The sequence below is a fragment of the Clupea harengus genome, chromosome 20 (genome assembly GCF_900700415.2).
Source record: "Clupea harengus chromosome 20, Ch_v2.0.2, whole genome shotgun sequence".
NCBI lineage: Eukaryota > Metazoa > Chordata > Actinopteri > Clupeiformes > Clupeidae > Clupea > Clupea harengus.
Genome location: NC_045171.1, coordinates 11030187 through 11041957, shown reverse-complemented (window position 1 = coordinate 11041957; position 11771 = coordinate 11030187). Strand labels below are relative to the sequence as shown.

The window sequence follows — 11771 nt, the reverse complement described above, 5'->3', positions numbered from 1 at the left end:
ATACCACCAGGTCATGGGGTCCATCTTGCAGCACAGTACCATCCTCCTTCATCAGACGCACAAATGCCATGGCAAAGTTCTTCTCACTTTTGTCCTTGGCTACAGAGGCATGAGAACAGGAGAGGTGTCACTGGTTATTATCACCATCAGCCTCTTAACGTTTGAGCTCCGGGACTATATATACTCTACCTTCTTTATCTAGCATTCATATCTATTCATAGAACATACTTCATTATGTCCACTGTATTTGTTGGCCCATTATCTTTCCTTTTTTAGTGGACTTTTGTGTAAGGTTTCAAAACAGTGAATGAGTCTCTGCCTTGCATTAAGTTGTCTGCTGACTGTTTGCTTAATGATATGTGACATCATCAGTGTGCGACTCACATTCTTGGGAGGAGCGGTGGCGGAACATGAAGCGCAGGTGGATCCGATGCATCTCCTCAAGAGGGATGGACACCTACGACACACACACACACCACATACGCACACAGACAGACACACAGGTACCGCCACCAACACACACATACACACACATATACATACACACAAAGATGGATTTAGTTCAATATTCACAACAACACACACACACACAAATTGCTCCCATTCTTTCTCTTTCCTCCTCTCTATCCCCATGTCCTCAAACAGTCACTCACTGACAGCTCCACCTGCTCTCCTCTCCCCCCCCCCCCCCATTTTCATTTTCATTTTCACACTCCCTCTGTTCCCCTTTTACCTTGAAAGTCTCCATCCATCGGGGCTGCTTGACCTGATAGTAGATGACCGATTTGTACTCGTTCACGTGCTTGTCTCCCGCCCCGAGGCAGATAGAATTCTGCAAGAAAAGAAGGCCACAGAGTGAGAGAGAGAGATAGATAGAGTGTGACAGATAGAGAGAGAGAAAGCGGTAGGGAGAGAGAGAGAGAGAGAGAGAGAGAGGGAAGGAAAAACCATCAATCGCGCTCTCCAGGGCCCACCTACTGGCAGATAGACCCCAGGACCGTTAGATAGCTGGCAGACTGATGGACCCATGGACCACACAAGAGGAGAGAAATACGGGTGGTGTCTTCAGAGCTCCACAAGGGAGCCAAAGGCTCCAGACTGTCAGAGCCGTTATCCCATGGACCGCTGGGCCTAAATAGGCACGGTGGACATCTTAGCCCACAAGGAAATGAACACTTGCATAGACGCCGACTGTTTTATCTCTAGTTCCATGTATGGTATTGCAGATTAGGGAAGTCAAAACCTCAGACTAAAGTGTTGTCATGGAGATTTGTTTGTGTGTTTGTGTGTGTGTGTGTGTGTGTGTGTATTTGTATGGTAGATCTCCACAGAAGCGTGAAATACGGTCTGTTCCAGAAAATTGGGGAATCAGATGAGTATTCTATGTTTGTTTGTGTGTGTGTGTGTGTGTATGTGTGTCTTTTGTGTGTGTCTGTGTGTGCGCAAGCGCGTGCGCGTGTGTATGTGTGTCTGTATGTGTGCGTTTACTGAGTCGAGTCCTTCATCTCACACTCCACAACTTTCTCCAGTGAGAGAGGGATAGAGGGGGGAAGAGAGGGAAGAGAGATAAAAAGATGGCACAAAATGGGGCCAAGAAGATATTACTTTGTGTGTGAACCTCCAACAGACAGATTGGCATCACACATTTCCAATCTACCGAGCCATCCATCCATCTGCCCCGGCAGCACACAAATGTGTGGTTAGACCATAGAATTACTTCTCACATGCCTACATCCCTTTGTGGCTGAAAACATAGAGAAGAATGTTCCAGAATATTCCTGAAACCAGTGATCATACCTGTAAATGATTCAGGAGAAGAGAAAATGTCTGGGATGGATAAATCTAAGACATTCTTTCCAGACATGTCTAATCCTCCCAATGGAAATTGATCCTCCTGCAGCGCTTCCTTGCAACTTTAATCACCCACACTTGGCTCGAGGATTAAAACACCTCTGGGTTTGATTAACTGGGCTGTGCGTGTCTTTTGTTAGTGCATTTACTTTACATTGATGTGAACATGGAGGACGGACCAAAGCAATTGCCACAGCTAACATTTGACCTCGAGCTTTGGCTGGGGTAAACTCTATTTCGATTGTTCCTGTGTGTGTCCGTGGAGATAATAATAACCATAGCGGTCGTCCTCTGCGCCAACCTTAAAGTGTCTGTGTCTGACGAATTAGAACTATAACACAATCTGTCATTGCATGGGTGTGTGTGTATGTGTGTAGGTGTATCTCTTTATGTGTACTTGTGTGTGTGTGTGTGTGTGTGTGTGTGTGTGTGTGTGTGTGTGTGTGTGTGAGAGTTTGTGAGTGTGTGTATCTGTTCCTGTATGCAAGGGGGCAGACTCACCTGCACAGCCTTGCCCTCCTCATCGCACACCCACATGATGACCTCCACGTTCTTCTGCGTGGTCTTGTTGTACTTGTCAAAGTCCCCCCTATCCAGGGTCAGGTAGATGTCGTTGCGCACGTCCCCGGGCATGATGATCTCCGGGAAGCCCAGCTTCCTGGCCACCACCGTGTTGCGGTCCACCAGGTGAGGGTAGTCTTTACGGATCTGGACGATGTCTCCCACCAGCACCTTCATCGTCACCCACAGCCCTGCAGGCCCAACGAAGAAAAAAAACGATGACCTGACCATCCACCCACGCACACAAGCCCACCACAGAGAAAGGCTATCTGCAGAAGCTTCGACAGCAAGCGGTGTGGTGAACTAACAGGCAAGAGAAGTACTAATAACTGATAACGATGGAGGACAACTGAGAAAGAGTGTTTTTTTGTTGTGAGCGATGGGTGGGTGCATGGGTGATCAACTAGCCTGAAGCCCAATGGGAACAAGCAGAGTGCTCAACTCAAAGCACTCAAGCACTGCACTCAAATAACCTGCAGTCTTTCGTGCATGGTCATATGCCTCTAAGGTGGACGACTCAAGCTGAACTGCCTCTGCTCTGCTCTGCTGCAGCAGAGCATTTAATACTTCATGTTTAAGTCAGTAACATAAGATGCATAATATATAAATGCGCAATGCAGTGTTTTAATGTATGGGAGGGCTAATATATGACGTTTTAAAGGTTGATAAAGAATGACTTAGTAGTAGTAGTATCCAGACGTGATAGGCGTGAGGTTGTTTTGCAGCAGTGGTAGGCTGGAAGCTGTGCTGCTGTGCTGCTGTGCTGCTGTGGTCGTACCTTGTCCCCCACTGTCTCCTCTGGATGCTGTGGTCCATTTGTTCAGCAAGCAATGAAGGAAGTCATTTTCTGCCACGACTCTAGACACACACCAAGAGCACATCGATATGCAAAGTTATAAAAACACAAAAACACACATGGAGCACACACAGTTACCTCCCACACCAGACACACACACACACACACACACACACACACACACACACACACACACACACACACACACACACAAACATACTCATACACACACAGACCTTGAGATGTTTGACAAACACAGGCACGCTGAAATGACAGGACAGAATGACTCACGGATGAAAGGGGATGAAATACTGCTTCTCCTCTTCAGACTCGTATTTCCCTTTGATAATGTCACTGATATCCATCACTGTAAATACACGCGCGCGCACACACACACACACACACACACACACACACACACACACACACACACACACACACACACACACACACACACACACACACACACACACACACACACACACACACACACACATATATATATATTAGCTAGAGGCAACCAGTAATTATTCATGCACTATTAATGAGCCTTCAAAAACTGTCACCATATGTCATCTGAGAACTTTGAGATCTTTTCTAAAAATAAATCTTGAATGCTGCATTTTCTCTGGTTGATTTAACTAGGTTACAGATTTGCTTTGTAATGGGGATGCATTTCTATGCACACGCTGGTTCAAAGACATTTTCTTCGAAGAGAGGTTCAAGCTTTCTCCTCAGAGGATACTTCATCCACCTCAGATATATTATTAATTTTCTTCTCTGGCCTCTCAAAACCCTCACTTCTGTCTAAAGGGGAATTCAAGAGATTTCTGGTTAAAGTTAGGGGTTGGTTTTGAGTCTCTGTTAGCGGACTATCCAAATAAAGTCTTACCCCAAATAATCAAAGCTACAGTCAAAGCTTAAAGTATTCAAAGCTGGAATGCTCACAGTTTCCCTGTAAAAACAGACTTATGGACTGAATCACTTCACTTGGTCTCTCTATCATAAGAATGTCATTAAACATGCAATAGCCAGATTCTGTCATTACTCCTCATGCCAATCAGTGCTCAGTGATGAAACAGTGACATGCTAACATCATCTGGAATGCTTTGAAAATGCCCAACACTTTGACAGATATTAGACAGTGACGCATGCTGTCATGGCATTTAACCTTCTGTGAGCCGGCATGCCCATTTCAGTGTCATATCATTGCATGACTACAGTGATGACTACTGACGGAATAAACCAATCTGCCATAACATCTTCACGACCTGCTTGCATCAGTCCTGGTTACATCAGTCTCATTACAGTGGGTTGAAATGGTGCTGGGAATCCTACTTCTCATCTGATTGACTGACCCATTGACCAGCCAACTGCTCCATTAACTGGGCTGACTGAACTGCTTGGTTAGGAGGCATCTTCACTAATTTACATTTAGTCATTTAGCAGACGCTTTTATCCAAAGCGACCCACAAGGAATTTTGCATTTTATACATCAGGAGCAGTTTAGGGGTTCAGTGTCTCACTCAAGGACACTTACACACTTGGTAAGGAGGAGTAGGGAATCGAACTAGCAACCTTCCAACCTCCCGATTACTAAACGACTCCTCTACCTCCTGTACCTCTGTACCACTAATCTCATCCCTAATCTCATCCCTAATCTCATCCCTAATCTCTGCTGCTCCTCACCTGCCACCCCGCACGGCCTGCGCAGGCCCTGGGTGCACTTCTTGGAGTGGTGCTCCTTCAGGTCCATCCGGCCCACTCGCACGATCTGACAGATTAGATAAATCTTCTCCCTGTTCAGGTCCTTGTTGCCCAGGTCCTGGAGGCCAACGGCACAGCAGAGGAGAGGAGAACGTGGAGAGAGAGAAGGGAAAGAAAATCAGAGAGCCTGTGACAGGCCGCGGAGAAATGGAGATATCATGGCTATGTGTAAACGTTGCTCTCTCCAGATAATGTACTGCCAGTTCTCCGGGTGCGCGAGAATAACTAACTTCTCTTGCGAAGTTGACTAAATTGCTGTGATTCATTCTCTCCGAGCATATTAAGCAGAGAGAAAAAGCACCAAGGTGGTAGCTATTACAGGGGAGGAAAAAGAGTAGTGTGAGGACCCCCAGTTTTAAGGGTGCATAACTTGCCAAAACAGTAGAACATCATCAATCTAAAGGCAGTAGACTTTATCTATTACACTCTGAATACACAGTGCCTGTTTGAAATGATAATTACTGTACGGTGCCCTGCTTCCAGCACTTAGTCTCGACCCATCTGATGTGTCTGAAAGCGTGATGAGAGATGGGAGGTGTTCATCACCTTAAGTGCCAAATTAGCTGCAGTCACTGGTGAGATGTTTATGGGGAGATGTGCAGGGGAGACATTTTGGAGAATAGATTTGGAATGGCGTGCAGAGTTAGGGGGAGGAGGGGAGAGGAAACCAACCAGCCAGAGACTCCCCCTTTTTTGTCCCCCCACCCCCACCCCCCAGCCCCCAGCTGACAACTTACGGTGAAGACGACCTTCAAGTTGTTCAGCATGTCGACGTCAGCGGGGAATCCGGCACTACCCCAGTGCACCAAGTAGTTCTCACTACAGAAAGAACACAATGCATATCTGACTGGACATCTCACTTTGGTGTTTCACTGAACATTCACTGAGATTAGTGAATAGGCGAAGAACACGTTTCTGACAGCAATGACACGAATATAAGTACGGGGGAAAAAACAGGCAGGTGCAGAGGATCTTATACTCTACGATGTCTAAGATGATTTTTATTGCTCTTAGCTTGACTGTTCTCTCCCTTGTACGTCGCTTTGGACAAAAGCGTCTGCTAAATGACTAAATGTAAATGTCTGGTGTAGTTGAGTTGTAAAAGAGAAAGAGAGAATGCTTGACCCTCAGATGTGTGCCTGACCTGATGATGGCCTGTTTGTTGGGGTCATATAGGGACATGAAGAGCTGGGAGTCTTCACCTATGCGGCACACAAAGTTACGGAGGAACACAAAGAGGCTGTGTGTGGGAGACTGCTGGATGCGAGCAATGATTCCAGAATGATCCATCTGGTCGTTATTCTATAGGGACGAAGAAAGAAAGAAAGAAAGAAAGAAAGAAAGAAAGAAAGAAAGAAAGAAAGGGGAAAGGGTAAATGGATAAGGAAAGATTAACTAACCACAGTATGGCAATTCAGGAAACTCATAACAGTAATGACTTCCTTTTCTGTTCCCTCTTAAGAAAAAGAGTGAGCCCCCATGGAAATACGGCTTCAATTAAATTTGGCCCTGTTAAATGTGAGAGGAAAATGATTTACACGCTCATATCAGTGCAGCGTTAAAAATGAATATTTTAATTATTTCTCGCCTATCTGTGAGACTTGAAATTATACAGCAAAATGGGACCCAATGCTAAACTAAACAAAACACATTTAATTAAAGGAGCAAAATACAGCTTTTGTTCATCCGACATGTAGAATATGGTTCTTTGTTCAGTCGCTGTATTGATGTCTAAATGGTGATGTCTGATGTGGTTTGTAAGGATAGGCGCGCTCTACTTCCAAAATAAAGGCGATTTTGGGTGCGAGTGAAAAAGACAGTTAACTTAAAGTAGAATAAAACGCACTCTCAAGCTTGTCTCATTGCTTATTTATTTTGACCAGTTTAATCACAGACACGATTCGGCCTACGCCATCGTCAGTGTGTGTAATGTCTGATGTGGTACCTGAATAAAATGAGGGGTTGGTGGGTAAGGAGGAAGGGGTTGGGTCTGACCTGTTCCTCTTTGAGGTGCTGTGTTATCTTGCTGCTGGCTTTCTCATGGGCACGGAACAGGCTGATCACGCTGGCTTTATCTGGGTCCAGGATGTTCCCATCTACATCTCTGACCACCAGATCCAGCTCTAGGATCCTAGGAGGGAAAAGAGAGAATAGAAAAGGGAAGAAATTATAGCTCAAAGTTCAACTGATGAGACTCAGCCATGGGTAAGAGAGAACACATTATTTTCTTCTTTGTCCAGGCCATTAATCATCTCAAGGTAATTACAAGGCAACTGAAAATAATCTGCATGATAATAAGGGCCACTGTGCACATTATTCTCTGATATAATTAATGAAACAGTGCTATAGTGGAAGTTAATCCAAATCTTGTGATTTCCTAAGAGCATGATTCTTTGTGGATTGTTTCATTCGTTTTCGGTTGGTAAAACCGAAGCTAGACTATTAGAAACAGTTAATGAAAGAGGAAATTGAACAGTTAGACGAGGTACCGGTTGCCGTAGTCAATTTTGGAAGTGACTTTCTGCTTCAGTTCCTTGAACTCGTCGCTAGGCAACGTCCCTGACAGGAGCTGTGAACGCCATTCCATTAAGTCCCACATGAGTCTCTGGACCTGACTAACACGCTCTTTCTTATTGGCCTACGAACACAAACAAACAAATGTAATTGGCCTTGGTAGACCCAAAACACATCCCCAGTGCATTTAAACAAAAGGCTTGAGTTTAGGCAGAGCACAAACACAACAACAAACAAATGTTGGTCAGACATTAAGCAGCATTCTATTGTTCAAAAGGAAAAAAGGTCCATGTGATGATTTGAGCCTATTGTTCAATAGTTAAACAATATTAACAATAATTAACAAGTTACAATAATTAAATATGGTTAACAATCATTTTCAATAGTAATTGAAAATGGTCCCTGTGATGATGTGAAATATGAATAGGTCCCCCGTACCACAAACAGCTGTTTCCAGATGCTGCCCCACTCCCTGAGAGTGGTGGTCACCTCCTTCACCAGAGGCATGTCGGATGATAGCACCACCTCCTCATTTCTGCACGGAATAAATATCATTATCTTCATTAGGGCCACCATTGTTTTGTGATAATGTATAATGTATAATAATGTGTATATAATGTATAATAATAATAATAATTCCATGGAATGAACACTGAATGGATTGATGGATGGATGCTTACCCTCGTCTTTCAACAAGGACTTCTTTCAGCTCAATAATGCTGGCAGGAAAGGCTCCCTTTAGAAGCGACACAACAGAAGACAATCATGACAGTCAGATGTTAGCTTTGGGAGATGAAACCAATGGAGGGTAAAACTTTCACTTTGTGAGTGAATGAAAACTAGTATCTACCCACAGAGACCTAAAGCCCCATACGTAGAGGCAGAGAGCTAGGGCTTACCTGCATGGACTTATTCTTCACCAAATACCCCTTGTACCAGCCTGAAATTGAAAAGGACCTTTTAGACAATCCTGTGTATTCATTTGAAACTGACCTCACCCAGAATCATTGCTTTTTAAATGACAAATACAGACTGGTTGACACTGTACATGTGAACCTGACGTCATAACTATATCTACTTATCTGAGGTTAAGAAAGACGCACATCTCATGGTCTGTGCTACCTGCTGTGGAAATCTATGTGCTAATGACCATCAACACTTAACCAGTTCAAGCACATTTACAGACATGAGTTAGGAACATGACTGGATTGAATAATTATCACAGCAGACCTGATCTCTCATCTCTACACACAGCAGCGCACCCTTATGTTGCCCTGATGAACAAATAAAGCCCTGGTGTTCCCAGCACTCTACCTTCACAGGCCAGCTGAATGTGGACGGTGTCCCCCACCTCCAGGGACAGTTGCCTGTCATGGTTGGCAGTGAAGTTCCACTTGACTGTGGAGGGGGAGCAAAGGGGAGGGTTAGAAGGAAAGATGCAGAGGAGATCATAGAGGTCCTGGCCACTGAAGTTCAGTGCTGTAGATTAATGTTCTCTCCCTACCTCTATGTGTCTCCCTTGCTCTCTGTCTCTCTCACACACACACACACACACACACACACACACACACACACACACACACACACACACACATGACTGTGCACAGCTAGTAGTTTACTAATTCTTGTTACTTCCTCTCTGTGAGTCTGGCTTCCTGTGTCAGGCCACATAAACAGAAACAGAGAGAGAGAAAGAGAGAGAGAGAGAGAGAGAGGGCGATCTGATGTGTCGAAAGAAAAATAAACTAAATAAAACCACACCATCAGATTAGGTTTTCAGCATCTTAAATTCAGCATGATCTTATTTCTCATGGGACCAGCGCTTTTTGAACAACTCTAGAGTTTGATTCATGCTGGAAAAGATCTCGTAGTTTAAAAGTTTAAAAGTGAAGCTTTACTTCCCCTACTGACAGACCACAATGAACTGTCACCACCCACTGCACCCAAGCCATGCCAGGACTTCAGAGCTCTCTAATGACTTTTGTTCAAGTATAAAACACATCACATTAACTATATCCCATTAAATTCTTTCTCGGATTTGCCCTTGTTCAGCATATTGTTTGCATTACACAGGCACCAACCGATTTCACTCACATTAAAAGAACATCAGCACAATTCAGATTTTCCGGTTTTAATTCATCGAGCGTGATTACAGTCATGCCAATGTGTTTTTGAGAGCAAGGAACCAAAGGACAAGAGATAATCAGAATGCAATTTTATATTAAACCCCATTTATGCACACAATAACTAAGAACGGAGAGAGAGCAATAAGCAAGTCAGCACAGTCAAGGGCATACATTTTCATTTTTAATTTCCTGACACCTGCTAAACTTAACGTGTGTGCTTGGAATTGCACTTCTGCAGTTAAACTAGCAGTGAGAGTCTCTGTCTACTGGCAGCTGTCTTAATCTATAACTTTGTTTGAACTCAGCCTGTTGTTTTGAGACCGTTGGATTTACACCTGCCCACATCCTGTGTAGCAGGAAGTCTAGACCCGAGGCTCCCCGGGGCCGAAAGGCCAGGTTCTTCTAGAGAACCCTGCTAGCGTGTGTTCTAAAGACACATCTATCAGGACGAGAGGAGAACATCTTACCGACGCCATATCTCTCGGTGATGGTCTGTGTCCATGGAGCCATAGCTGACAGAGAAGACCTTTCCCTTCCTCCCTCGCTCGCTCTCTCTCTCTCTTTCTGAGTCTCTCTCGGAGGTTGGGTGCCACCGCTCACTTCTGTCTTTCTATATGAGTGACAGCAAGTTGTGCTCCTCCCCTCTTTTGCAGGTTTTTGCACACTTCACTAGAGAGAAATGCTTCACACTGTTGTCAATCAAAATCTTACCAGCAGGTGTACTATCCATCTCTACATATTTCAGCTTTAGATTATGGGACTAATTCATTATTTTGCATATATTAAATCATAGATATTATTTTAGTTGTTTCAACTAAGAGCATAAATTCAGAATTGAGTCCATCATTCACAAAAGCTGTTGAAGTCTGCCTCTGAACTACAGACATTCATACACTCTTTTTACAACTCATTAGCACAAAGAAAAATCAAGATAAAAATCAAGTCAGATGTGGGTCAGAGTGGACTACTGAATCATCAAGACTGAATATTAGTAATCACAGCTCTGCAGTTTCAGTATCACTTGACATGTGCTTGTACCACCTTTTCTCCACAAGGTGGCAGTGTTCTTTTTATTCCCTCAGCCTCTGTGACAGAAATCAGTATTTTCGTACCTAATTCAGCCATACAAGCTGGGTGCCCTTGAGTTTATGAGTCGATCAAATCATGAGAAACAATCAGAGCGTTGGATGGTCATTTCAACTACTACAGTGAAGAATGTCACCCTATAAACTATTATTGAATCATGAACAGAAAGCAAGTATTTTCAACATGATTATATATGTGTGTGTGTGTGTGGGGGGGGGGGGGAGAGGAACAATCTATGAATGGTTCTCCTTCCAGCTGAATGAGTCATTATAAATACCTTCACACACAAAGACTAAGGTCAGTTTAGACATGCCCTTTTGTCTGCACCTGTCTGTGTGTGTGTCTGTCTGTCTGTCTGTCTGTCTGTCTGTCTGTCTGTCTGTCTGTCTGTCTGTCTGTCTGTCTGTCTGTCTGTCTGTCTGTCTGTGTGTGTGTGTGTGTGTGTGTGTGTGTGTGTGTGTGTGTGTGTGAGTGAGTGAGAGAGAGAGAGAGAGAGTGTGTGTGTGTGTGTGAGTGTGTGTGTGTGTGTGTGTGTGATAGAGTGTGTGTGATAGAGCGAGAGAGAGAGAGAGAGAGAGAGAGTGTGTGTGTGTGTGCATGCATGTGTGTTTGAGTGCTTCTATGTGTGTATTCACCTAATGACTCATTATCAGTACATTTTCTGTGCTGATAACAGATCAAAGGCAGCTGTATAATACAAGGAGAAACAGGGGCGGAGAAAAACATGGAACTTCTACGGAAACAGAAAAACAATTGTATTAAGGCTTTTGGCACACAACAGGCTTATACACTACATTAGTTTCCCAAATATTTAGAACACTTTCAGGAGGAAAGTGCACACTTTTTCCAGAGATGCGGAAGCTCTGAGGATTTCACTTCTTATTCTGGACCTACCATAAATAGTGCTGAGATTTTCAAAGCGGTTTTTGATGTTGAGTGATGATGTTGACACCAAAGAGTTTTCAATACTCAGTTTCATTTGGCCCATGAGGATGACTTTTTTCTTCTTTTTTTTTATCATTTTCAAACTCATATGCACAGTCTAGTCTGTTTCGGCCATCTTGTTTGAC

At 43.9% G+C, this 11771-nt stretch overlaps 1 protein-coding gene across 1 annotated transcript in view; it reads right to left on the bottom strand.

Moving 5' to 3' along the window:
- Positions 1–10216, bottom strand: part of LOC105903231 (dedicator of cytokinesis protein 2) — a 96563-nt gene extending 86347 nt beyond the window's left edge. The window contains exons 1-16 of the mRNA XM_031558110.2: positions 10083–10216; positions 8804–8887; positions 8389–8429; positions 8170–8225; positions 7928–8024; positions 7465–7613; positions 6971–7106; positions 6120–6277; positions 5713–5794; positions 4898–5033; positions 3500–3575; positions 3191–3270; positions 2353–2603; positions 734–832; positions 385–457; positions 1–99 (exon numbers count right to left, since the gene is read on the bottom strand). The exon at positions 1–99 is cut by the window's left edge and continues 5 nt beyond it. Coding sequence (XP_031413970.1) covers positions 1–99; positions 385–457; positions 734–832; positions 2353–2603; positions 3191–3270; positions 3500–3575; positions 4898–5033; positions 5713–5794; positions 6120–6277; positions 6971–7106; positions 7465–7613; positions 7928–8024; positions 8170–8225; positions 8389–8429; positions 8804–8887; positions 10083–10125 — 1660 coding nt within the window. The 5' untranslated portion in view covers positions 10126–10216. The remainder of the gene's footprint in view (positions 100–384; positions 458–733; positions 833–2352; positions 2604–3190; positions 3271–3499; positions 3576–4897; positions 5034–5712; positions 5795–6119; positions 6278–6970; positions 7107–7464; positions 7614–7927; positions 8025–8169; positions 8226–8388; positions 8430–8803; positions 8888–10082) is intronic.
- Between the last annotated feature and the right edge of the window lie 1555 nt (positions 10217–11771).